General features: G+C 37.7%; 2 protein-coding genes and 1 long non-coding RNA gene across 14 annotated transcripts in view; 1 reads left to right on the top strand and 2 right to left on the bottom strand.

Moving 5' to 3' along the window:
• Nucleotides 1-516: 516 nt before the first annotated feature.
• LOC141408198 (uncharacterized) lies at nucleotides 517-3,284 on the bottom strand. Its single transcript, XR_012421308.1, has 2 exons — nucleotides 3,112-3,284; nucleotides 517-1,221 (listed from the first exon to the last, which is right to left on the bottom strand). It is a non-coding gene; the product is annotated as an uncharacterized lncRNA (long non-coding RNA).
• A 50-nt stretch (nucleotides 3,285-3,334) lies between these two features.
• OSGEPL1 (O-sialoglycoprotein endopeptidase like 1) overlaps nucleotides 3,335-27,077 on the top strand; it is a 29,378-nt gene continuing 5,635 nt past the window's right edge. Inside the window, exons 1-9 of one of the 12 annotated variants that reach the window (XM_065525766.2) lie at nucleotides 3,335-3,420; nucleotides 4,476-4,716; nucleotides 9,878-10,260; nucleotides 11,074-11,278; nucleotides 11,355-11,503; nucleotides 12,431-12,561; nucleotides 12,686-12,757; nucleotides 14,771-14,877; nucleotides 18,105-19,635. In XM_065525766.2, coding sequence (XP_065381838.1) covers nucleotides 10,093-10,260; nucleotides 11,074-11,278; nucleotides 11,355-11,503; nucleotides 12,431-12,561; nucleotides 12,686-12,757; nucleotides 14,771-14,849 — 804 coding nt within the window. In that variant the 5' untranslated portion in view covers nucleotides 3,335-3,420; nucleotides 4,476-4,716; nucleotides 9,878-10,092 and the 3' untranslated portion in view covers nucleotides 14,850-14,877; nucleotides 18,105-19,635. Of the gene's footprint in view, nucleotides 3,539-4,475; nucleotides 4,717-9,872; nucleotides 10,261-11,073; nucleotides 11,279-11,354; nucleotides 11,504-12,430; nucleotides 12,562-12,685; nucleotides 12,758-14,770; nucleotides 14,878-16,031; nucleotides 16,147-16,203; nucleotides 16,322-18,100; nucleotides 19,636-27,077 lie in introns of those variants that run through there. The other 11 variants (XM_065525763.2, XM_045367385.3, XM_074009584.1 and 8 more) reach the window with 11 other exon arrangements.
• The window catches only part of ANKAR (ankyrin and armadillo repeat containing), a 72,412-nt gene continuing 64,140 nt past the window's right edge, over nucleotides 18,806-27,077 (bottom strand). Inside the window, exons 19-23 of the mRNA XM_005573714.5 lie at nucleotides 26,523-26,640; nucleotides 23,790-23,899; nucleotides 21,944-22,143; nucleotides 20,621-20,667; nucleotides 18,806-19,068 (exon numbers count right to left, since the gene is read on the bottom strand). Coding sequence (XP_005573771.3) covers nucleotides 18,821-19,068; nucleotides 20,621-20,667; nucleotides 21,944-22,143; nucleotides 23,790-23,899; nucleotides 26,523-26,640 — 723 coding nt within the window. The 3' untranslated portion in view covers nucleotides 18,806-18,820. The remainder of the gene's footprint in view (nucleotides 19,069-20,620; nucleotides 20,668-21,943; nucleotides 22,144-23,789; nucleotides 23,900-26,522; nucleotides 26,641-27,077) is intronic.

The following is a 27,077-nucleotide window of genomic DNA, read 5'->3' as shown; positions in this document are numbered from 1 at the left end:
GTCAAGAGATGGAGACCATCCTGGCCAACATGATGAAACCCCGTCTCTACTAAAAATACAAAAAGCTGGGCGTGGTGGCGCGTGCCTGTAGTCTCAGCTACTCGGGAGGCTGAGGTAGGAGAATCGCTTGAACCCGGGAGGCAGAGGTTGCAGTGAGCCGAGATCACGCTAGTGCAATCCAGCCTGGCAACAGAGTGAGACTTCGTCTCAAAAAAAAAAAAAAAAAAAAAGGAGAAAGGAAAATGGCAATGTATTTTTAGCACTAGCCAACTCAAAGAATGTAAGACACATATGTGACTCAAGTGGAAAGGGCTGCATCAGGCTTGAAATATTAGCCATTAAAAGCACCAAACTCATGTCTATTGTTTCCATTCCATATTTACCAAGCAATCTTCTGATTATAATGTGGATTTAGCCTTCATTGTAATTTGGTCAATAGAAGGAAGATAATGACCGGCAAACTCAACTATCCTAGCTCCTCCATAATTGCATTTCTCATAAACGAATATATTAGTATTAATGGCTTTTACACACCATTTTATTAGCAATTTGTGGTGGGTAACTCAGTACTCCCAAGTCTAGTCACTTCCAGACCTGATAAACCAATTTCAAGCCTATAAAATAATCAGATATTGAAACTTAAGTAATCATACTATGGGCCTGCCAGGCTGTGCATACATCTGTGGCAAGCAAACGTGGCTTTCCCCAAGTAATACCCCTCTCTGAATGCACTTTCCATTCACATTTCCATAATTCTGTATTGCATTTTGTCTTCTGCCTATAGACTCAGATCCTTGAGAACAGACAATGGACCTTATCTGTATGCTTAATAACTAATAAAGTTCCTAGCACAAAGGAAATAACCCAATAAATCTGTAATAAATGAAAATAAAACCTAACCTAGTAGAACATAATTAGGAAATAAATATTGAAAATTAAGATTTGGGCCAGGCGCAGTGGCTCACGCCTGTAATTCCAGCACTTTGAGAAGTCGAGGCAGCTGCATCACGAGGTCAGGAGTTCGAAACCAGCCTAGCCAACATAGTGAAATGTCATCTCTACTAAAAATACAAAAATTAGCTGGGCATGGTGGCAGGCACCTGTAGTCCCAGCTACTCGGAAGGCTGAGGCAGGAGAATCGCTTGAACCCAAGAGGTGGAGGTTGCAGTGAGCTGAGATGACACCACTGCACTCCAGCCTGGTGACAGAGTGAGACTCCATCTAAAAAAAAAGAAAAAGAAGATTCTTCTATGTATTAATATATAATATGTATTAATAATACAATTTTCCTCTGAAGGCTACAAATGGAAAGTTAGACACGCAGTATCTGCGACAAAATAAGCATATCTAGATACAGCTGGAACTCTTGATTTATGTTAAGCTTACATAGGCCATATTTGTTGAGAATGCCCATGAGTGGCATTCTAGCTGTATCTGCATAAAAGTACAGACAGGACTCAGCATACATGCCTTTCCCCCAATAACCCTCTCCTATGTTACAATAAGAACATACAAAATGTACACCTTTGCTAAATACATGGGACTTGTATAAGTGCCACTTCACATATATTTGGTCAAGGGAAAGATAAAATTCCTTACTAATGTGCCCTAGAGTTCTCCTGTTTCACATAATACAGCATTTGGACTCAACACTGGCCAAGAGTGCCTAGATGAGGAATCTACCAATGATAGCACACACAGGATCTTGCTTGTCTTGACAGCACAGAAGAGCATTGGGATACACCCGCTGAACATAATTGGAATTGTAAGAAAAATAATACCTGATGTGAAAGGTTTTATGTTCAAACTGGATTCCAGTGTATAACAGAAATAACCTCTGACCCCTCTAACAGTATGACTAATTTTTCTTAACCTTTAGGTTTTTTCTTTTTTTCCTTTTTTAGGCCAACAGTGCACCCTAGAGAAAATGTGAGTTATTTTCTCTTCTAGCAGTTAAGAAAACAGACTCCAGTGCCAGATGGCCTGACTTCTAATCCTAGCTTTGCTTTTCCTAGTTGTGTGACCTCCAAAGCACCCAAAATCTGTGGCCCAGTTGCCTGTAAAATGAGGACAGAGACTACTTCATGGGATTGTGAAAGAAATTAATCTACAACAGGTGCCTGGTACATAGTGCCACTTTATCATTATTGTTATTGTTACACATAAATGAAATTTTTGAAAAACACAAATTCCAACTAAAAAACCTCAACCATATTCTGGCAATTATTTACTTATTTATCTGTATCTACCTCTAGACTGTACTCTGGCTTCCCAACATGTTGTTATGGGATTTACTCATCTTTTATACCCAGAGCTTCACAACGTGCAAAGTGCAGGTATATATGCCAGCCCTGTACAACAGTGGATTGTAAGGTCCTTGCTTACTAAAATCTTAAATACCAGCGTGGGAGAAGACTGACTCTTGAACTAAATCTGTTCAAACAATGTTCAAAACAAAGTTCACAAACCAATAAAAGAAAAAAAAAGAAAAAGCAGGTGCAAGACTCTGAAAACATACCATGCTGAATTTCGTGTACATAGTAAGCAAGGACAATAAAATGCATTATGAAAATAGGATTTTTTTAAGGCAACTGAATATTTACCACAGCCTTTTTTTTTTTTTTTTTTTTTTTTTTTTTTGAGACAGAGTCTCCCTCTGTAGATCAGGCTAGAGTGCAGTGGCGCGATCTCGGCTTACTGCTACCTCCGCCTCCCGGGTCCCAGTTCAAGCAGTTCTCCTGCCTCAGTCTCCCGAGTTTTGTTTTGTTTTGTTTTGTTTTAATTGTAAAAATAAGCCAGTCCCTTTCTTCCTAGTGAAGTGGGAGAAACGGTTTACACTGTCCGACCAGAAACACTTCCGTTCTCTGGGACTCCTGCTAGGGGGCGCCGCTAGATTCCATCCTATTTCTCCGATACAAGTATCAGGTACCTCACCCCTACCTTTAGATTTGGTGATAATTCCCTTAAAAATAGAATGACGAATAATCTACCCCATTCTTTTCTCACAGTAGCAACCAAATTCCAGCCAAGGGCAAAAAAAAAAAAAAAAAAAAAAATTACTTTTTAATGTAGCTTAGTGTTTGGAACTTGATGTTGTGTAGTCAGACAAACCTGTATTCGGTCTCCGCTGGATCAGTCACTAGCTGTGTAATTTTACAGAACTCTCATCACCTGCAAATCTGGGGGGAAATGCGGGCGCGCACAGAGAGCGTTTCGAGCAAAGACGGCCTTTAAGCTTTTCTTCACTAAGCGTGCGGCTCTCCAGTGAAACAGCAGCTAGCTCTGGAAGGGACCTTGCACGGTGTCGATGACATCACTTCCGGGCGCCAGGTTCGGGTTTTCTACTGCAGCAATAAGGGCAGTCGACAGTCTTTACTAGGGAAAGGAGACAAGTGCTGGCTACTACCGCCCAAGAGGAAGGTGGGTGAAATTGCTCACTCTTCACCCCACTGACGCTTTTGCGCATCTGGAAAAGCGGTTCCAGTTTGCGCCCTTCGCCGCCTTAGAGCCTACCGGAGACCAGCGCTACCCAAGTCACGTGGGTTCACACTGCAGCTTTCTTGGCCCGAAAGGGTAGTGCTTCGCACAATCCTCCCTGTCCAGATTTTGTTAATGCAAATCTAATTCCTCCACGTTGTGTCTGTCTGGGCTGCACTTGCCGCAACTGCCCTCTGCAAATAGGTCGCTCATCTCTAATCCCTGGGATGCCCTGTGTCCCTTTAGTGTGGTGGAGAAAGAACCTGCTTTAACACCCAGAAAGTTTTATAACGGATGATATGGGGGCATGAAATTAGGTACTTCGCAGTGTGAAAATACTAGTGTGCTTTAGTGATGGGCTGCTATTATTTTGGGGGAAAAAGATTTGGGAAGATCCTTGTTATGACAAAACCTATAGCAAAAAGTGGAGATTTAATTTCAAAGATTGTAATTAAGGATAAAATAGGTGTTAGGTTGCAGTTGGTAAGTATGTGTGTTTATGTTAACTCTTGTTTTTGAACCAAATGATCCAGTTTTATTTTGAAAGGTGTTTTTAGGAAGTAGAATACATTAACAGTATTTTTATCTGTTCCATCTGCCTTTGTTGTTTGATTCTTGTTAGAAAAATCCATATTTTGTCTTAATTTTAGCTGTCAGAAAATAAATAGCACTTTTCAGAGGACTCTATCGTACTGTATATTAGCTGTCGTACTGTATATTATCGTACTGTATATTAGCTGTCTTAATAATAAGTCTTTTGGTAGGAACAGCATGCAAGTAATAATAATACTAAAAAATTTTATATCTGACCCGTTTTCCCCCTTGGAGAATATTATATTCATTCATAATATTATTTATATTCACATGTTGCTATAGCCTTTACAAAATTTTGGTGAGTTTTTACAAACTGTCCTGTAATTCTATAAAATTATATATTGAAAAATAAGCTGGCTAATGTCAGATGCAAATAATAAGTTGTTTCTGTAATTCTGTTTCAGGAATTATCTATAGAGTAAGTATGCTAATCTTGAATAAGACAGCAGGAGTTTTTTTTAAACCATCAAAAAGGAAAGTTTATGAATTTTTAAGAAGTTTTAATTTTCATCCTGGAACACTATTTCTTCACAAAATAGTATTGGGAATTGAAACCAGTTGTGATGATACAGCAGCTGCTGTGGTGGATGAAACTGGAAATGTGTTGGGAGAAGCAATACATTCCCAAACTGAAGTTCATTTAAAGTAAGTAGACATTATCTTAGTCATTTCCACTTTTTTGGAAAAAGTAAAATCATTCTTTTGTATTTGTCATATATAAAAGTTTTCAGGAGCTGCTGTCTTATTCCTTTTTGCAAACACTTTTAATAACTGCTACTTAGAAAACCTCAAACACCTCATCTTGGCTTTTAAGGGTCTTCACAATAAGGTCCCAACCTTAACTAATCCTGTTGCCAAAAGATACTGAGCTCATTCCCAGCTTCAGTATTTATCGATGATTTTCCTTCAGTAATGCATTCCTTCTTTTCTCCACTTCTATGTTTCATGGTCTCAGCTGAAGTCCTAGGAAAACTGTGTTAGTCATTGAAAAAAAAATTCCTGTTCATATTTATACATATAAATTGTGTTAGTACTTAAATAAATAATAATACACTGTTGTATTAAAGCATAGAATGGTGCAAGGATTGTAAACTGAGATGTTTGTGGAGGACCACCAGGCAGGTTACCTCAATAAATGGACAAGATAAAAAGTGGAAAATGTCTGGAGGAAGTCACCACTCAGCTCTAGCCAGTTGTCATGCGGGAATGCAGGACCTGTGTTATTAGATTATTACAGTTTTCAAGAGAAAATGGAAATCCAGATTTTTTGTGTGTGTGTAAGACAGAGTCTCACTCTGTCACCAGGCTGGAGTGCAGTGGCCTGATCTCAGCTCACTGCAACCTCCGGCTCCCGCGTTGAAGCGATTCCCGTCTCAGCCTCCCAAGTTGCTGGGACTACCTGCGCGCATCACCACGCCCAGCTAATTTTTTTGTATTTTAGTAGAGACAGGGTTTCACCATGTTGGCCATGATGGTCTCGATCTGACCTCGTGATCCACCTGCCTCAGCCTCCCAAAGTGTGGGGATTACAGGCGTGAGCCACTGTGCCTGGCCGGAAATCCAGATTTTTAATGTTGTATTTCCAGATTTTTAAAATTAGTAGCTAATTTAAAATATATTAAAATACTCTACAGATGAGTATGCCTTTAAGCTATCAATTGACAACATCTGAATAGTGAAAAAGCCTGGTATTTTGGAATGACAGTCCTGTATTTGAATCCTGAATTAAGCACTTGGTATTGGCTCTGTAACTGTAGGCAAGTTCCATATCCTCTCTGATTCTGTTTTCACATCAGTAAAATAGGAAAATTGGCTGGGTGCAGTGGCTCACGCCTGTAATCCCAGCACTTTGGGAGGCTAAGGCGGGCAATCACAAGGTCAGGAGATTGAGACCATCCTGGCTAACATGGTGAAGCCCCGTCTCTACTAAAAATACAAAAAAAAAATTAGTTGGGCGTGGTGGTGGGCGCCTGTAGTCCCAGCTACTCAGGAGGCTGAGGCAGGAGAATGGCATGAACCCGGGAGGCGGAGCTTGCAGTGAGCCGAGATCACACCACTGGACTTCAGCCTGGGTGACAGAGGGAGACTCTGTCTCAAAAAATAATAATAAGTAAATAAAATAACATCTGCCTTATAGAATTACGGGAGGGTGGCGTTAGAAATGATATATGTAAAGAGGCAGATTAAGCCTCAAACAATAACTATGTGAAAGGGACTGTGTTGGATATTAGTAAGGCACTGTGAAGTACTGCAAAGTCCTTGGTTTCAGGAAGCTTAACTTGATTATGGAGACATGATGTCTAGACCTACAAGGAAAATTAATAGTGCAAGGCAGCATAAGGTAAAACAAGTGGTGCAGACAGTAACTAGTATTACCGTGCCTTCAGTCCTTTCAGTTTTTCCTGAGTGCACTGAACTTTTGAACATGTAAATGTTAATGGCACAGAAAGGACTACCCTGACCACTTTATCTAAATTAGGTACTCCCATCCTGTTTATTCTGTATCATCATATCCTGCATGTTTTCTTTGTAATATTTTCACAATTTATACATTTGCTTGTGTATGTATAATCGCAGTAGAGTCTAAGTGCCATGGTGACAGGGGCCATGTCTATATTAATCACTATGCTATACCTAGTGCCCAACACAATGTTTGACACATCACAGGTGTTCAGTGGCCTTTCGTTAGGCCTTCAGTGAATGGAGATGGAAAGAATATTATAAACTGGCTGTGTTAGTTCATTCTTGCATTGCTATAAAGAAATACCTGAGACTGGGTAATTTATAAAGAAAAGAGGTTTAATTGGTTCACGTTTCCACAGGCTGTGTAGGAAACATGGCAGCATCTGCTTCTGGGGAGGCCCCAGGGAGCTTTTACTCATGAGGGAAGGCAAAGTGGGAGTAGGCATCTTACATGGCAGGAGCAGGACCGAAAGAGAGGGGTGAGGTGCTACACACTTTTTTTTTTTTCTTTTGAGATGGAGTTTCACTCTTGTTGCCCAGGCCAGAGTGCAATGGTGTGATCTCGGCTCACCACAACCTCTGCCTCCTGGATTCAAGCGATTCTCCCCGCTCAGCCTCCGGGTAGCTGGGATTATAGGCATGCTCCACCATGACCGGCTAATTTTGTATTTTTAGTAGAGATGGGGTTTCTCTGTGTTGGTCAGGTTGGTCTCGAACTCCCGACCTCAAGTGATCCACCCACCTAGGCCTCCCAAAGTCCTGGGATTACAGGCGTGAACCACCGCGCTTGGCCCACACTTTTAAACAACCAGATCTCATGAGAACTCATTGACTATGGTGACACAGTACCAAGGGGAAAATATGCCCCCATGATGTAGTTGCCTCCCACCAGGCCCCATCTCCAACACTGGGAATTACCATTCTACATGAGATTTGGGCAGGGACACAGATTCAAACCATATCACTAAGTGAGCATTGTCAGCAAAGGCAAAGAAGTGAGAAGTACTGGACATTCAGTTTAGCTAGACCATAGGTCACTTAAGGAGACTACTGGGCAAATAGGCTTCAGTGATACCATTCACCTGGCGCATCTCAGCATTTTTTGAATACCTATAGCTGCCAGGCAATACTTGGGGCATTGGGGGTGCAAATATAAATGAGACATATGACCCTTGCCTTTGAACAGCTCACCATATAGGTGGGTTAGAGTGTAGGCTTATATTCTGGTTCAGCCATTTACTAGGCTTATATTCTGGTTCAGCCATTTACTACATTTGATACTGTGCACAATTTTTTGTGCCTCAGTTTCCTTATCTGTTAAATGATAATAATTACCACTAATTCAAATTAGTGTTGTGAATATTAAGTGTGAATTCCTTTAAAGCTTTTGGGGCATTCTTGATGAATAGCAACGGCTGAATACAAGCTAGCTATTAGTAACAATAGTAGTTCTACTACTACTATCAGTAAAAGTGAAGAAGACAGTAAGCAGACCATTGTGAAACAGAATGGCAAGTGCAGTAATAGAGGATTACTTGGCAGGAGGAGTCCCTTTTTCCAAGCCAGAAACCTGAAGGACATCCTTGAATTCTCCCTCACCATTCCACATCCAAATCAGTCATTCATAGTAAATCCATCTCCCAAATATTTTTTGCAACTTTCCTCTGCTTTCTCACTGATTGAGTTCAATCCTTTATTGTCTTTTGCATAGACTCTTGGCTATAGCTTCAAGCCTCAGTGGTTTCCCTGCCTCTTTATTAGCTTTGTTCCCTAATCCACACTCCATACTGTCTACAAATCATAGTAAGACAAAAATACATTGTTATTATTAATTCTTTGAGAATAAAGCCATGTTCTTATTTGGCCCTAGTGTTTAGCATAATCCCTGGAAGATAAAATACACAGAAAAGGCATAGAAAGGAAAGAATGGAGGCAAGACAGAGAAGGAAGGAATGAGTGGCAGGGAGATAATTTAGATTTGATGCCTCCCAAATTCCACGAAACTAAAGGTTTTGAGTAGGGGAATAACAGGAGTAGCACTGTGCTTTAGAGTATTCTCTGGCAGCAATATAGGATGGACTTTAAGGATCAAAGGACGTAGTTAGGAAAGTACAATTAGAAGACTGTTGAATAAATAGACTGAGATGAGGGCTTTCGAGACTTGGCAGTGGGAGTGATGATAAACTTAAATGGGGAGAGTGAAGGAGAGAAAGGAAGTAAAGATGAACTTTGAAACCCAAGGGTTATCTGATGCCACTAACAAAGATGAGGAATATAAGAGAAAAAGTAGCTTTGAAGAATTAAGGAAAATTATATTACAATGTGGATGTGTTGAAATCAGATCATTTCATTTATATCCCCCTCATTGCCTGAAACAATATTTTAATTACTCAGCAAATATTCATTGAATGCACTTACTGAGGATTTTCATTTCTACACATAGAACTAGTAGGTCTTGCAACATCAAATATTTGAAGATTTTTTTTTGAAACTAGCAGGGCAATTTGCAGACTCTATTTTATTGCTCTAGTTCTCATATTGTAAATCAATCACATGGTAGCAAATTTGTTGCTAGCAAATTTGTCTCTTAGTTCTTTACACTTGACATCTGGAGTGGCCATCCACCATCCTACATGGACCAAAAATCCAAATTACCAACTCTGAGCACCAGATTCCCAAACTGTATTTCAGGATTGCAAGCCATCTGCTGTCCTGCTGTGACCTCAATTGGAATGTGTTTTAAAATAAACTCATCTTCTTTATAAAACTGTCTTCATGTTTGTCTTTTAGAATTTCTTTTCTCCCAGTCATTCCAGCTGAATAGCTGAACAAACTTTGATGCCTTAGTCCCCCTGTCCCTTTATATTCAATTCAATTAGTTATTACAGTTCTTAAGGTTCTCTGTCCCTTTCTTTCCATTTCCACAATCACCCAGTTTAAGATATAATCATTTTACACAAATACTTTCACAGTAATCTCTCTTAAATTCTTCTGTCAGCAAGGAAATTAATTTTCCTTAAATACAATTTTTTCCTGTCCTTCCCATGCTCAAAACTTGTCTGGAATGCTTTGCAAGATTATTTTGGTGATTTCATTTGTCAACAAACAAATCCATGGGATTTTGTTGTGCATAAGTTGAAAAAGTCAGAAACATTATCCCCTTAATTACTGCTTACTGAGTTTTAACCATAGTATGCTATGTTAGAAGGCACACAATTAGAAAATATTTGACTTAGCTATGTAATGATTAACTTGAAGACATGCCTTTAACTGTAATATATTATCAGTTTTCCTCATTTTTACAATCTTAAAACTACAAAAAGCTGTCTTTCTTTCAGAACAGGTGGGATTGTTCCTGCAGTAGCTCAACAGCTTCACAGAGACAATATTCAACGAATAGTACAAGAAGCTCTTTCTGCCAGTAGAATCTCACCAAGTGACCTCTCAGCAATTGCAACTACCATAAAACCAGGACTTGCTTTAAGCCTGGGAGTGGGCTTATCATTTAGCTTACAGCTGGTAGGACAGTTAAAAAAGCCATTCATTCCCATTCATCATATGGAGGCTCATGCACTTACTATTAGGTTGACCAATAAAGTAGAATTTCCTTTTTTAGTTCTTTTGATTTCTGGAGGTCACTGTCTGTTGGCATTAGTTCAAGGAGTTTCAGATTTTCTGCTTCTTGGAAAGTCTTTGGACATAGCACCAGGTGACATGCTTGACAAGGTAATTATTTAAGAATTAATTTCTCCATTCTTTTTTGTTACGTTGTCCATTTCAACTAAGTAGCAATCGATGTGCTACCACCATTCACCTAAATATTTCTGAATGATATCTTAATAAACTGAAAAAAATTCACAATGGTAAAAAATACAAAGAGTAGTACACAATTGTATAATTCTTAGCCTTTCCTAATAAAATGTTAAGAGGTTCATATCTGTACATAAAAGCTGAAATAGTTTGCAGATACAGTTATGTATTTTGTCAAATAATATATGTGAAAGAACGTGCTTTGTAAACTAACATACTGCAAAAAAGGTAAAATAAGATAACATATATAGATTAACATGACATTAAAGATGCAATGCACAGAATTAAATCACAATTGCTGACACCATAGACAGGTAGGGTTCCCCCCCACCCCGCCCTTTGTTTTAGAATACTACAGAGGCTACTGCCATATATATAAAAACACTGCTTTCCACAGTGAAATAATAGGAAGAAAGTATAGGACAAGTTCTTATTATTGACATTCATCATTAAGCAGTCATTGTCAACTTCAAGCCTATTTTCCAACCCCAATAGAAGAGCAAACGTAGATGGGGCAGTGATTGGCCTCTTATTGTTCGGGTCATCATAAGGAGCAGAGTTGTCTGCTTACCTGAATATAAGCTGTAGTCTATATTTGCCAAAGTATAGCATGTTTTATTCATTCAGGGGGGTTTTGTTTTGTTAGTAATTTTCAATTCATTTCCTTTGCATCTTTTCGTTTCAAAGTATTTAATTTTATGACTCTAAAAAAATATAATTTTTTGATAGGTGGCAAGAAGACTTTCTTTAATAAAACATCCAGAGTGCTCCACCATGAGTGGTGGGAAAGCCATAGAACATTTGGCCAAACAAGGAAATAGATTTCATTTTGACATCAAACCTCCCTTGCATCATGCTAAAAACTGTGATTTTTCTTTTACTGGACTTCAACAAGTTACTAATAAAAGAATAATGAAAAAGGAAAAAGAGGAAGGTATATTTCTAATTAGTAAAGTTGAACAGATAAATGTTCCTGGATTGTGCCTAAAAATGCCTGCTCATTTCTGCAGGTATTGAGGAGGGGCAAGTCCTGTCTTCAGCTGCAGACATTGCTGCCACAGTACAGCACACAATGGCATGTCATATTGTGAAAAGAACACATCGGGCTATTCTGTTTTGTAAGCAGAGAGACTTGTTACCTCAAAATAATGCAGTACTGGTAAGTTTTATCTCATTTTAAAGTAATAGTTACACTTTGCAATATGTTACTTTTTTCCCAAGACCTTGACCTGGTGTTTAGGATGAACAGATCTTTATGCCCTATGCTAGCCCTGACAGTATGAAATTATGCAGGATAGGAAAGACTAACAGCCATTTCTTGTACTAGTTTGGCAGCTTCATGGGACATCTGTATAGCTTCTATGGCTCATAAGTCTAAGATCGCATCCTCTTGTTGGATTTAAAAGAGGGCTTACAATAAAGAAAGTAAATGCAGTAACTGCTATCACTATTTTTAGAAAAATAGATGGATTTCCTTCATCCTTTGATGAAATTCCTTTGTTTGTTTTTTAATAAGCCAGTCAAATTTAGCAGTGGGAGGTGGTATACCAACTTTCGTGACACTAATGTTGATAAATCCACTATATTGTACCAGCTGAAATCCCTTTAATTGTGTTTAAAAGCCTTGAGACAAACATCCTGTTTAACTGTAGCTTAAACTTTATTCATTTAAAAATTATAAACTAAAGTGGGAAAATGTTTAAATGGTGGTAATTCATAGATGGAATTTTACTTGGATATCAAAGAATAATCTTTTCAGAGTTATGTAGTAAAATGCACAAAATATTTAATAAAAAAGTTCAGAGTCTAAAATGGTGTTCTATGATTGTGATTATATTAAATAAATATTTAGATGAAAGGTTGGAAGAAAATATACAAAAATGCTAGTAATGTTTGTATGCTATTAGAATTGTTAGTAATTTTTTTCTTTCCAAATTTTTATTATATAGATATATCATTTGCCCATTACCAATCTCAAAATGGGATAGTTTATTATTGTATAATGCTGATATTTTCCCCAGGTTTAATTAACAGCTTGGTTCCTATCCATATATGATAGTTATTTTGGTTTTCTCAATTCCTTCAGGTTGCATCTGGTGGTGTTGCAAGTAACTTCTATGTCCGCAGAGCTCTGGAAATTTTAACAAACGCAACACAGTGCACTTTGTTGTGTCCTCCTCCCAGACTGTGCACTGATAATGGCATTATGATTGCATGGTAGGCCACAGGATATATGTGCTTCACTCATAACTATGTAAATATTAATTGCCGTTTTATCATACTAAACCTTATTCCTTCAGATCTTGGAGCTATTGATTTTATTTTAATGATTCTTATTTAGGAACGGTATTGAAAGACTACGTGCTGGCTTGGGCATTTTACATGACATAGAAGGCATCCGCTATGAACCAAAGTATGTGATATCATTCATGATCTTTATGCAAGTTACATTACTTAAGACAAAGCCTGGATTTTGCCTTTATATATGAGGTTTTCATTGACATTCTGGTGGTACTTGAAGGAAAGTTACATAAATTTCTTTCATGAACCTAGTTAAGGTTGATACCATATGAGAAATATTTTTGCTATAGTATCAAATTATAAAAATCTTGACAAGTTTAGGTGAGTTAGAAACAGGTCATGAATAAGAGTGATGAATTCCCTCCTTTGGAACTAGAATGTAAACTGTGTCCATGGCCTGGACTTTGGCAATGTCAGGAACATCTCAGAACCAGCAGGTATGCTGGGAAATTTAAGGAAAACATGCAGAAAGCATTCAGGTGTGAGAGTGGGTTGTGATTATGCTTTCACACAGGCAGCTGAGAATTGGCCAAAAGATAGCTGTTTCCTGCAAGCCTTATTTCCTCTCCCAAATCAAAGTTCCAGTGAATAGCACAGCTTTTTCTTTTACTTTTTTTTTTTTTTTTTTTAAAGAGTCTCACTGTGTCACCCAGGCTAGAGTGCAGTGGTGCATTCTCGGCTTACTGCAACCTCTGCTTCCCGCATTCAAGTGACTGTCATGCCTCAGCCTCCTGAGTAGCTGGGATTATAGGTTCACACAGCTGTGCCCAACTAATTTTTTGTATTTTTAGTTTTTGGGTTTTGCCATGTTGGCCAGGCTGTTCTCAAACTCCAGGCCTCAAGTGTTCCACCCACCTCAGCCTCCCAAAATGCTGGGATGACAGGTGTGAGCCACCATTGCCTGGCTGGTTTTTCAAATTACTATCAAATTCTGTTATAAGTTAATTCTGGAATAGTAAAAGAATTATTTTCATAATCTAACATAATTATATTTTGAACACTGTTTCATCTGATGTTTTAACTTGTCAGCACTGGCCAGGCACAGTGGCTCATGCCTGTAATCCCAGCACTTTGGGAGGCTGAGGCGGGCAGATCACCTGAAGTTAGGAGTTCAAGACCAGCCTGGCCAACATGGTGAAACCCCATCTCTACTGAAAATACAAAAATTAGCCAGGTGTAGTGGCAGGCGCCTGTAATCGCAGCTACTTGGGAGGCTGAGGCAGGAGAATTGCTTGAATCCTTGAGGTGGAGGTTGTAGTAAGCTGAGGTCACACCACTGCACTCCAGCCTGGGTGACAGAGCGAGACTCCATCTCAAAAAAAAAAAAAAAAAAAACACACACACACAACTGTCAGCATTATATTCCGTAACTTGACAGTTGTGCTATACATGAATTACATGTATGCTGATCATGAATGAACTGAATTGAGTTAGTAGTACTGGAAGGCATCCCTTTGATACCTTGTCTCAGATAGAGTATATCCTCTGATTCAGTTGTGTCACCTTGTGACAGTGTTGAGGCTGGAGATGATGGCTTTTTCCAGGTTGGGATTCAGTCAAAGCAAAGTCTTATCTTGGACAACATGGTAGAAAAGCAGAAATCTGAAGCAAAAATTAGTTACTGAGGAGGAACAGAAAAAGACAGCAGGAACTAAGACCTCTTTGGCTAGTAATGGCAAAGGATGGTAGAAAAGGGGCAAGGCAGCTTTTTAAACTTCAGAGAAGAACCTATAGAAACCTAGGACATTTCTAAAATGTGAATGGACACAGGTTTGACTTTAGCTGTATGGCAAAAATGTTTTTACCTTTTCAGCTTTGTAGAGAATTATAAGACATTTTTCATTATTTTTATATTTCATTTTATGTTTTTAACTTATTTACAGTATTTGAGAGCAGTAAAACTTTCTTTCAAGAACATCTCAAAAGTTAGATTTCTTATTGAGACTAGCTTTCATTATTCTGACTTGAGGTCCCGGTATATTTGTAAGTATTTAAGAATCATCACCACATATGATGAATTAAACATTTGATATTTATATTGTCATAATTCTAAGCAAATAGTCTGCAGAACTAGTGATGGATCATGAAGCAAATAAATAATATGATTTGTCTGCTTATGATGTAGATGTCCTCTTGGAGTAGACATATCAAAAGAAGTTGGAGAAGCTGCCATAAAAGTACCACAATTAAAAATGGAGATATGATTTCTGCTGTTCAAAAAAGTCCCTAAAGGTAGCGTTAATGTTAAAATTAAGTTTTTATTATTTTGTGTATCAAATTGTAGAAGATATATAATATTAATTATTCATCAAGACTTTCTTATTTTCTTTTTATGTTTGATGTTTTACCTGCTCTTCTGAGATACTGTACTGTATTAAAGCCTTACAAGGGAACATATATATTTTTTTAAATTATTAAAAACCAAAATAAAACATCTTTTGAGAGAGGAATGTATTGATGTTGGCAGGTAGAAAGAAAAACTTTGGAAGAAACACAGTAATTTTGCTGAATTCTGGCCCTGTATCATCCAGGCCTAGGACTTTCTCCCACTTCCTCAAATCAGGATAGGAGAAGCTCCTTTTTAACTCCTACTGAAACAAGAACCTGACTTTATAATGAGAGAGCAGTTTTATTTTTTTTTAAATCATCATTATTTTTTGGAGATAATCTCCCTCTGTCACCCAGGCTGGAGTGCAGTGGTGTCATCTCGGCTTACTGCATGCAACCTCTACTCTGGGTCCAAGTAATTCTCCTGCCTCAGCCTCCTGAGTAGCTGGGACTACAGGAGCCCACCACCACGCCTGGCTAATTTTTTGTATTTTCAGTAGAGAGAGGGTTTCACCATGTTGCCCAAGGTGGTCTTGAACTCCTGAGCTCAGGCAATCCGCCTGCCTCGGCCTCCCAAAGTGCTGGGATTACAAATGTGCATGAGAAAGCAATTTTAGATCAAAGTCATGTCAAAGCAGACATTTCCAAATCAAGACAAAAGCTGAGTTTCTCTAACATAGTATGTTATTAATTTTAAGAGTTCATGATTAGGTATCCTCTCTGGAGTAAACAGGATGTCTATGCATTTTTAAAAATTCATATAATTTGAGGTTTTACAATTTTGACATGTAAGTAATCCCTCAAGTATGTATTGTACGCTTTAGTTGTCCATATACTTTTACATCAGTTATTTGAGAAATTGTATATAATCAGATGGAAATAAATGAGGGAGTTTTTTTGGATAATTTTTTTTAATCCAAACTTTGTACTGCAAATATTGTAAGATTATCACTGTTTTTCTCTCTTGATTAAAGTAACTAAATGTACAATTCTTTGAATATAACCCTCTATATCTGGAGACCTTTCTCATACATAATTTTTTATTTTTGTTTTTCTAGGCAGCATCTTGCTATGTTGCCCAGGCTGGACTAGAACTCCTAGGCTCATGTAATCCTCCAACTTCAGCCTCCAGGGCCTGACTTCTCACACATCCTTTAAAAAAAAAAACAAAAACCGTGGAATAATAAAAGTAACCTTTTTTTTTTTTTTTTTTTTTTTTTTTGGAGACAGAATCTCACTCTGTTGTCCAGGCTGGAATGCAATGGCTCGATCTCGGCTCACTGCAACCTCCGTCTGCCAAGTTCAAGCAGTTCTCCTGCCTCAGCCTCCCGAGTAGCTGGGACTACAGGCAAGCACCACCATGCCCAGCTCATTTTTTGTATTTTTAGTAGAGATGGGGTTTCACCATGCTGGCCAGGCTGGTCTCGAACTCCTGACCACGTGATCCACCCACCTCGGCCTCCCAAAGTGCTGGGATTACAGGCATGAGCCACCATGCCCGGCCAATAAAAATAATCTTTATGGGGGGGGATTTATAGGAGAAGTAGTATACATTTTAGGAGTGGTAGGATGGTCTGGCTAGGCCAAGATACTCAGGAAATATCTGGAATTGAATGCAAAGGAACTCTGATAACCGGAAAATAGTCCTAAAATATAGTCTTGAGCCTACCTGAAACCAGTTTCAGAGCTCAAAAGTTGCTCTCTAAAGGCTTTTTAAAATATCTACAGAAGCTTAATATTTCCATTGTTATGAATTCTTATCCTTAATGGTGCTGGATAACACAATTTATTACTTGAATATGTATCCCTTTCTAGTATAAAATAGACCATTTCCCTCCGCATTTCCTATATTTTAGTCAATCCACCAGAAAGTTGTGACTCAGCACCATTAAGATAATTTAGAATTAAATATGAAGATTAAAGACGTCTCTTATTTTTCAGTGGTTAAGAACACAGGCTTTGCATGGTAGCTCATCCTAGTGCTTTGGGAGGCCAAGGGAGGAGGATCACTTGAGGCCAGGAATTTGGGACCAGCCTGGGCAACACAGCAGAGACCTCAGCCTCCTGAGTAGCTAAGGCTACAGGTCTGTACCACCACACTCAGCATAACAGAGACCGAGGACCTGTAGCCCCAGCCACTCAGAAGGCTGAGGTGGGATGATTGCTTTGAACCCAGGAGTTATAGGCTACAGTGAGCTATGATTGTACTATTGCCCTCCAGCCTGGGTAATAGAGCAAGACCCTGTCAAATAAATAAATAAATAAATAATCATTCATTCACCCACTCACTCACTCACTGACTTTGGACTCTGGCACATAGAAAGCCCTAAGTACATATCGGGGAAAATAGCTGCTAATTAATATATACTTTCAGTGCTTACTGCAGCCCAGGTAGAGAATGGATTACAGCAAGACCCTCAGACTGTATGAAGGCAATTCAGCAAGTGGATGGAGAAAAGGGGAGCTTTAAAGTAAACAGTGAAGCCAGGCGCAGTGGCTCACACCTGTAATCCCAGCACTTTGGGAGGCCAAGGCAGGCAGATCGCCTGATGTCAGGAGTTCAAGACCAGCCTGGCCAACATGGTGAAACCTCATCTCTACTAAAAATACAAAAATTAGCCAGGCGTGGTGGCAGGCGCCTGTAATCCCAGCTACTCAAGAGGCTGAGGCAGAATTGCCTGAACCCAGGAGGCGGAGTGAGCCGAGATCTTGCCACTGCACTCCAGCCTGGGTGACAGAGCGAGATTCTATCTCAAAAAAATAAATAAATAAGTAAGATAAAGTACACGGTGAAGCCAGGTGTTTGTATCATATTTGTCTGCAGCTGTAAAATAGGAGAAGCAGACATTGCTGTTTGAGCAAAGACATCATATGGTTCTAAGCCACATAAGACTATTACCTTTTCCAGTTGCAAACCAAAGACACTCTATAAATAGGGAGAATGAGCAACACTGTTAGCTACAAAACCCATACTTATGTACTTGATGGGCAGTGATTTCGGATTTTATTTTTAAATAAAACTTTTTTTCCCTTGTAAAAAATTTTTATTTTCTTTTTAAATTTTTCTTTTCTGCTTCATCCACTGACTCTCAGACCTTTTTTTTTTTTTTTTTTTTTTTTTTTTGAGACAGGGTCTCACTCTCGGACCTCGGCTGGTAGCAAGAGATCTACAGTAGCAAGATCACAACTCACTGCAACTCTGACTTCCTGAACTCAAGCAATTCTCCTGCCTTAGCCTCTTGAATAGCTGGGACTACAGGTGTGCATGTCCATGCCCAGCCAACTTTATTTCTATTTTTTGTAGAGACAGGCTCTTGCCATGTTGCCCGAACTGGTCCTGAACTGCTGAGTTCAAGTGATCCTCCCACCTTGGCCTCCAGAAGTGCTGGGATTACAGGTGTGAGCCACCATGCCTAGCCAAAATATTTCTTAAGTATACATTTTGGGTCTTAGAAGACTTATACATTTGTAATATTTATTACTAAATATATCACAGTATTATAATAAATGTTACCATGTGAGCTACTTTGAATCAGGCCTCTTGCACGCCAATTTAAAAATGTTAACTCTTGATATATACACTAGTTATACCACTCATGTCAGTCAATAAATTTTAAGGTTTAAGTGCAGGCCTTCTTTTAAAGAAATCTTACTTATTATTTGAAACCATAATTCTGATCTGATATTAAATTCCCGTAGACATGCTAAGGAAAGTCTGCTTAGTATCGAGATCAAGAACTTCCATTCAAAAAGATTATTCAGTTACGTTATTTGCATATTACCATTATTAAAAATAAAAAAAAATTTAAAAGATGGCTCAGGAATCCTTTCATGCTAAAATGTTTTATTAGCCTTCTGCAGGCTCTGGGTTGGCTTTCTGGACATGTTTCCCAAGTTGGTTCAAACACACTATTCTTGGTCTTGATACATTTGTGATATCTGATGTAATTGTAGATGAAAAAGAAAAAATATTATGGGAATCCTTGGTCTTTTTTGTTGCTTTGAAGAGTCCCATGAAGTTAGTTACAGGAGGTAATAAAGTCAAAGAATCTCTTGGTTGAATTTTAGGTTTTAATTTTCTTCGGTGATCCTTCCCTAAAAATTAGCCACAATTAAATGTCTCTCCTGAGAGCCCTAGGTATAGTCTCATTACTTCTAGTTCTATGTAGTTCTATTTTCTTTACATAACTAAAACATACTAAGAGAACAGATCAGTAGCTTGCTGGCTTGTTTTGTTAAGTTAGCACCAATAAAAGAACAAATACTACTTTAAACATAATTATGTAAAATAAAGAATATTTTAGCACCAAAAGAAAGTGTAAAAGGCATTATCTCAAAATGATGGACTTGACATTGAATGAAATTAATTTTACCAGAAACGTGTTACCTTGTCCTTATTTTTTCTTATGTTGCCACAAACCTGTGAAAACTTCATCAGATCATGACTGATAAACAGATTGTTGTTTAGAAACCATTGTTAAAGTGAAGAAAAAGTGAACTGATTTTATTCTTTTGTGTAAATTACTCTTACATTCAAGAAGCTATATAAAAAATGGATGCTCTTCTACTCATGATATTCTATATATATTTCTATATCGCCTCCCCACATACCTAGCTTCCCTCATATACTTGCTGAATACATGAAATTGTTTCCTCTCCTTTTACTGTCGTTTTAAATTCTCTCCCTTTCTGTTTATGACTCTAGCAAACTGATCTTGACTTCTGAATGTTTCTATCCTTGATTTTCGTAGTAGGACAACATATCAAGTAAGACTGATTTTGGTCCTACATGAAAAGGCACTAAGCATGTATGTGAAATTAATAAGTAATTTATATTCCCTATTACATATCTAATAGGAAGGGATAAATAATATGAGATCTGGACTCTGATCTCTGCAGATCTAATCCATTCAAGTGTAATGTACCAACTATGTACAAAACTATATAGAGTATCAATGGAAAAAATGTGGTCTCTGCCCCGAGAATTCAGATAGGTAAGTTGTATATAAAACAGCAATAGCAGGATCATAATTTAAGTCATATTTACAGGTCGTTTAAATAATGACTTATTTCTATGCATGGTTTGAGAAAAGCAAAATAAGACAGGAGTCACTTTCAAGTGATACTGGTAGGGAAGGCCTTACAGAAAATGATTAACATGGACTTATAATTAGGAAGATATTTTAGGTAGACATAATTACAAAAGAAAAGTATGCAGGTAAACTTTTTTGGGGGGGTACCTTCTACTTTTTTTTTTTTTTTTTGAGATGGAGTCTCACTCTGTCACCCAGGTCAGAGTGTAGTGGTTCGATCTCAGCTGACTGCAGCCTCTGCCTCCCAGGTTCAAGTGATTCTCCTGCCTCAACCTCCCAAGTAGCTGGGATTACAGGCATGCACCACCATGCCTGGCTAATTTTTACTATTATTATTATTTTTAGTAGAGATGGGGTTTCACCATATTGGCTAGGCTGATCTTGAACTCCTGACCTCAAGTGATCTACCTGCCTCGGCCTCCCAAAGTGCTGGGATTACAGGCATGAGCCACTGTGCTCAGCCTACATTTTGAATTTTTAGAGATGGAATACAGAATTATAAAGTGTCTAGGCTAGAAGGTACTTCATAGATTAAAAAAAAAAAAATCAATTACCTTTTTTAAAGATAGGAATTATGGATGGTCCTCCATTCTTCTCCAGACTAAAAGGAAAACATTTTTGTCGTTATTAAAATAAATGAAGACCTAATACACCCAGAAAAAATATATGAAGAAATATATGAAGACTTACGGTACCAGGTTTAATGCCTGATGGCCTAATTCATACATGTTCCTCCACTAACTCTGCATGTTACCTGTAAGTATTTTATACTCAGTCACTCATTTACTCACTTATTTACTCCAAACATTTGGAACATTAAATCTTCTTGAAGTGATCAGGGAAAGTGTTACAGAAGAAGAGACACTTCAGCTGGGTTTTGAAGAAGATAGGTCTGAGAAAGGGGTATATTTTTCTAATTCCCACAAAGTCATCACATGGGCTAGCCGTGGGAGTGACTGTGTAAAATACTACTTACATTATTTAATTCCTCGAACCAATGAAAATTATTTAGAATTATCAATTACAACAGTTATAATTTAGGTTCGCTGGCTTATCATAAAATTAGGTCACCCATTTTAGACTTTCAGCTTTTCAAAGAATTAAAGTGGCTCCAAAGGTGTACTCATCATTCTCTGTACTTAAAAATTGATGTAGAATCTATGTTTGTACATGGATCCTATTCGGATGCATTATTGGATCCTATTCTCTTCCATTATCATAGAGTTAACATATCTTGTGTAGTTCTATTTCCTATGTATGAATACCACTACTTGGAGAGAAGACTTGTAATTCAGCTACATTTGCAGAAGAGGAAACATACCCATAGTAAAGAGATTCTCCTCTCCTCCCCTTTTGTGGGGACTTAAGTTCATGGTGAAACCACAACATGAGTTGAAATCCTCTGAATAAATTCCTGGCAAACTTCACTGTAACTCTAACCACTAAGTCTAATTTAGCCCTGTTTCCACCCTGGGAATTTGGCCTAGCTTTGGATCTGGTCCAGAAGACCCATTTGATGCTAAGGTCGGGGTGGTGATCTTGTCTTAGAACTCTCAAATGTATCCCTAGTCTGCTAAAAAAATGACTTCTTGAATCAGATGTTGTAACCAGTCTCCCCAAAACTTTCTAAAATGTGAATAATCTTGGCCAGAGAGGATCTCCAAGATCTAGGTGTATTCTTGTCTGCACCCACAACTCTGGTGCTGAGTTGGAATTAAAACAGGTTTTGGCAATGGTCATTTAGAATGAAGTTTATCGTCTGCTATACAGGAGATATGTTCATATCAAGAATAGTTCCTCTTGTTGGATCTTACTAAACCTCATTAAAGTCTCCTTTCAATGATTTCACTACTGCAACTTCTAACATAGGACCATACCTTAAGGAAGGAAGTCCCACCAGTGTTTGTTGCATTTGAAATTCCTTTAAAAATGCTGGGTTAATACTTGCATCTCTGCTGATATTATTTTTTATGCGAATGAACTGATTAGGTTTATTCCTGCATTCTTTGAATAGGATGCGGAAAGCATTTGCATTGTATGTTAAGTAGCCCAGAGCAGAGGAACAAGCTGCACGAACCTAAATGAAGAAACAATTCTTTCTTAACCAGTGGGCTTTGTTCTTAAAATATCTTAATGTTCTAATTAGCTACTTCATAGGAAAGTCTCTGTGAGGGAGGGAACAAGTGTAAGCAAATATGTATGCAAACAATTGGCAATGTATAGCTGGAAGCTTAACTGCCATATTTTTACAGAGTTGTTCTCAATCTTCACTGCATTTTAGAACCACCTGGAGTGTTTAAAAATAAATAAATAAATAAATAAAGCCCACCAACTAAATCAGAATCCTTTCAGGGTAGAATCGGGGCGCACGCACGCGCGCGTGTGTGTTTGTGTGAGGTAATTCTAATGTGCCACCAAAGAAAGAATCTTTGAGTTTGAACTAAGGCAGTGGAGTGCAACCCTGACAATGCATTGGCATCACTCGTATATCTTTGACAATTATGCCTGGGTTCCATTCCTAGAAACTCTTATTTAATTATTTTGTTTACAGTTCTCAAAGGAGTAGGAGCAGACACTTTGGAGAATAGCTAAGTGGTACACATAGGAAAGCTGAACTCTTGGTAACAGAAATCTTAGAGAAAGCAACTCATTTATTTATTTATTTATTACTTAGAAAAAAAAATTTTTTTAAACATTCAGATGTTACAAAAGCAACTCACTTTTCCACTGGCATAAACAAAGAAAGAAGCACAAGTATCAGGCCACAGGACTCTAGAAAAAATAGTTCTTTGAAGAAAATACCCTCTGTCTATGACCCATAGGTTGGTCATATGATTAATTAAAGTATGCTCCTGGCCAGTTGTAGGGAATATGATAGTAGCATAAAAAGTTTTCTTTATGTTGGCATCTGGTTGCTCTGTATGCTCATATGTCTTCTACATCTTGAACCCTGGACCTGTGGTTCAGCTGCTGGGAACTTGTTCGAAATGCAAATTCTAGGGTCCACCTCAAATGTGTTGGCTCAGAAACTCTAGGAATGGGGCCAAGCAATATAATAGGCCCTCCAAGTGATTCTGATATACCCTAAAGGTGCAGTAAAACTGCTTTAGACCTTAGTGGAAGAGAGTAGGAGAACACTCAGAGGAAGCCACTGCTGTGACCTCTTTTCACACACCCTTACTTCTAACCCTGCTTGACATATAAAGAAAACTATCCTATGGATTCCATTTTCATTCATTTCAAATCATAGAAATAACTTAAATCAGAGTCACCAGTTTTCGTTAGATAACTAGTAAAGATTTTAATTATAAATTTCTTTGTCATCAACGTACTTATAGATTGACTCTTAATTCCAGGATTAAGATGACCTATTTTGTAGGGTTTTGTTTTTGTTTTCTAAATCAGAAACTAATTTGAAAAGGTAGTTCTTTTTAAATCTTTAATTACAGTTGTTTTATACTGCTTTTGTGATTAAAATCCTAGTTTTAAGTCTTAGGGTTAAAACAAATATATATTTTTATAGGAATTAAAATTGTGGATGGCAGATATGTATGACTAATTAGTAACAAGAACTATATTACGTATATAACACAGTCATGTAATTTTGAGTTAGTAATAAGAACTATGTAACAGTCAATCAGTGGAAAAATTAGTCCACAGAAAGAGAGGTAAACTATATTTTTAGCATATTTAATTTTAGAATTAGTTTTTGCTTGTTTTTACCTCTTCTGTTCCTGAGTACAAATGATAGCAGAGCCGTTGGATTGTTCCTAATGTGGTAAATGCTTCTGGGATACCAGCTCTAGAATGAGCCAGGCTTGCTATTAAATTCCCTATAAATTAAACAAGAAAAATGCTTGTTATTTAACTGATATAAACATAATACTTTCATTAATTGCACATAGCACTGAAAAAGGTTTGTGTCACAAGACATCTCTGTCAATGAAGCAGCACTGAGAAAAAGCATGCATATGTAAATATAGAATAAACTCCCCAAAATTACAGTTTGGTTTTCTGTCACAAATAGTATAAGTTAAATAGGTTTATGTAAGGGTGGAAAAATTTCAAAATTAGAGGTTTCCTTTCTCCCATATCTTCAGAATATATTTTGTTTTGAAGTTTTTAGGGTTTTAAAAATAACTATGAACATAATGATTTAATTATCATAAGAAAATTTAGGCCGGGCGTGGTGGCTCACGCCTGTAATCCCAGCCCTTTGGAAGGCTGAGGTGGGCAGATCACGTGAGTTCGGGAGTTCGAGACCAGCCTGACCAACATGGAGAAACCCCATCTCTACTAAAAATACAAAAATTAGCCGGGCGTGGTGGTACATGCCTGTAATCCCAGCTACTCGGGAGGCTGAGGCAGGAGAATCACTTGTACCTGGGAGGCAGAGGTTGCGGTGAGCAGAGATCATGCCATTGTACTCCAGCCTAGGCAACAAGAGTGAAACTCTGTCTCAAAAAAAAAAAAAAATTAATATGTCCTTTTTGCAGTTGAAATGGCTTTGAGTTAAGCCTTATTAATACTTTAAAATCAAGCAATGTATTGCATATTGAGGTTTAAAATCACTGAAGTTTTTACCATAGAAAAGAAATGTTTTCAGATTTAAAATAATAAAGTGTCCCAATAATTAAATGTGCAGCTAGCAACTGAATATTTTATTTATATTTGTTTGAAGATAAAAATGTATTTTCATATTTGTGTGTGGAGTATGTGGATACTTTATTGAGATATGACGTGAGTTTTTGTTCTCCTTATATTTTTGTCTGGCCTCTATTATAAGCCAAGAAATTCCTTGTGTTTATTGCCTCAGAATGGGGAAAATTGGGTTGTATCTTCTAAAGCAAAAATTGTCTAAAGGTAAGCTCTATTTAAAGTTAAAAAGACCCTTTAAAGATGGGAAGTTAGAAATGGAAACACACAAAGGGAGCAGCTAAGAAAGAGAACTAAGGTTTATAGTTCTCAAAGGAGTAGGAGGAACTCTGAGTAGAGAATAGCTAAGTAGTATACATAGGAAAACTGAATTCTTGGTAACAGAAATCACAGTTTCCTAAAAACTTCTGCGCCTTTGGAGCCTCCTCTGGCAACCATGTCAACTTGACACCAAGCACATCAGCTATTTTACAGTATACCTGAGGCCTGAATATCAGGCTTTGCCTGAGATACCCTGGACATGCATATGACTGGTTGTGGAGTGCAGAGAAAGTCCATTAATTTCTGAGATTCATTTCTCCTCATCCTGGAGAAATTAATTTAATATTTGAAAGCTAATGTAATATGGCATTTATTTCCTATAAGAGTTTGTGGAGGCCAGGTGCGGTGGTTCATACCTGTAATTCCAGCACTTTGGAAAGCCGAGGCGGGCGGATCATGAGGTCAAGAGATCAAGATCATGAAACCCATCTCTACTACAAATACAAAAATTAACTGGCGGGTGGTGCACGCCTATAGTCCCAGCTACTTGGGAGGCTGAGGCAGGAGAATCGCTTGAATCTGGGAGGCAGAAGTTACAGTGAGCCAAGGTTGCACCACTGCACTCCAGCCTGGCAACAGAGTGAGACTCAGTCTCAAAAAAAAAAAAAAAAAATTGTGGAGTGTAAACCCACTACAGTTGTTTTTCAGAGTCACAGAATTACTATAACATTGAATTAATATTTAGATTAAAACATATTTAATAATTTCTTCAAACTTTTTTTCTAGCTAGTTTCCATCAGAAAGTTTTCATTGCTTCATTTTTCCTTCCTTGCCATGCTAATAAACTTCATAAAAATAGAATTCTATGGCATCAAGTGAAGTTTCCTTTAGTGATCCATTTTAATTAAAAAACAAATACTTATTTGTTTATATTGGTAGTAGTCACTGCATATTACTCATTCTGACCCTGCCTTATGTTACTTTAAGAGTGGTATAACAAGTCAATTAAATATTACTGATCACCTATTTGTTGGGTTAGGTCTGCTGTAAACGCAGTTATACAATAGCATTAAATGTGTTGAGAATGCTATGGGACCATCTTGCTTTGCTTTGTTGCACAGCGATGTAAAGAACTTCTCAGTATTAGCAAAATGTGCACAACTGGACAAAAGGAAACCAAACAGAGGTATATCTGTGTAAATCTGCCACCACTATTATAAATCAGTTTTTTGATTTTGCTGTTGGTAGTTCATAGTTGAATTCACATTTATATCCTGGAAAAAAAGTTAAAGGTTTGAAAAAGTAATTAGGAAAGCAAAAAGTCTGTGTTCAGAGTTACTCGGCTTCTATTTGGGGTACAGAGTAGACATCCATTGTTTCGTGTAGACTTGCTGTGGAGTTCCATGTAGATAAACGTAAGTTCATTCTTTAAACTGGTGGCAGATATCAGGTGTATTATTTTATTATTATTCAGAGTACCATAAACTGTTTTCGAAAATAGTTTTATGTGGCTAAAATTAACTTCTAGTCATTTCTTACCTGTCAAGACAATAGTAGAAGTCTGAACTGAATACAGACAATCAACTAAAATAGTAACACCTCTTGCAGACAAAGTAATATGGTCCACATCTCTAATGACTTTAGCCAATACAACAATCTGAAAACAGAAAAGAAGCAGAGAATCTTTAAACATTTTCTACTCAGCTTCTCTAATTACACGTTTGTAATTTTTTATTTTTTTTATTCTTTTGATACTTCTTAGAAGGGTAAAGGGAGTGTTTAGAGGATTCAGTAGAAGCAGCATGTAGTGGTGGGGAGAGTTAAGAGTATTTGTCCCTGTCTGGTCATAGCAGTGATCATAGGGGGTACTATTATTCTTCCTACAATGTTTGCAACTTTTGCACTCTTTCAATATGGGTTCATAGAAAACACTTCTCTTAAAGGGCACAGGATAGAAAATGAAGAGAGAGAATAAAACTTCCCAGATACATACAGTTGTTACTAGGTTGAAGGATCAGTGTGATCAACTAAAGATTTGCAGTTAGAAAACCTGTCTTGGATGCTAACATGTTTTTCTACCTGTTTCCTTTTAAT

This window comes from Macaca fascicularis, chromosome 12, assembly GCF_037993035.2.
Source record: "Macaca fascicularis isolate 582-1 chromosome 12, T2T-MFA8v1.1".
NCBI lineage: Eukaryota > Metazoa > Chordata > Mammalia > Primates > Cercopithecidae > Macaca > Macaca fascicularis.
Note: the sequence above shows the minus strand (reverse complement) of the source record. Positions and strands in the feature narration are given on the sequence as shown.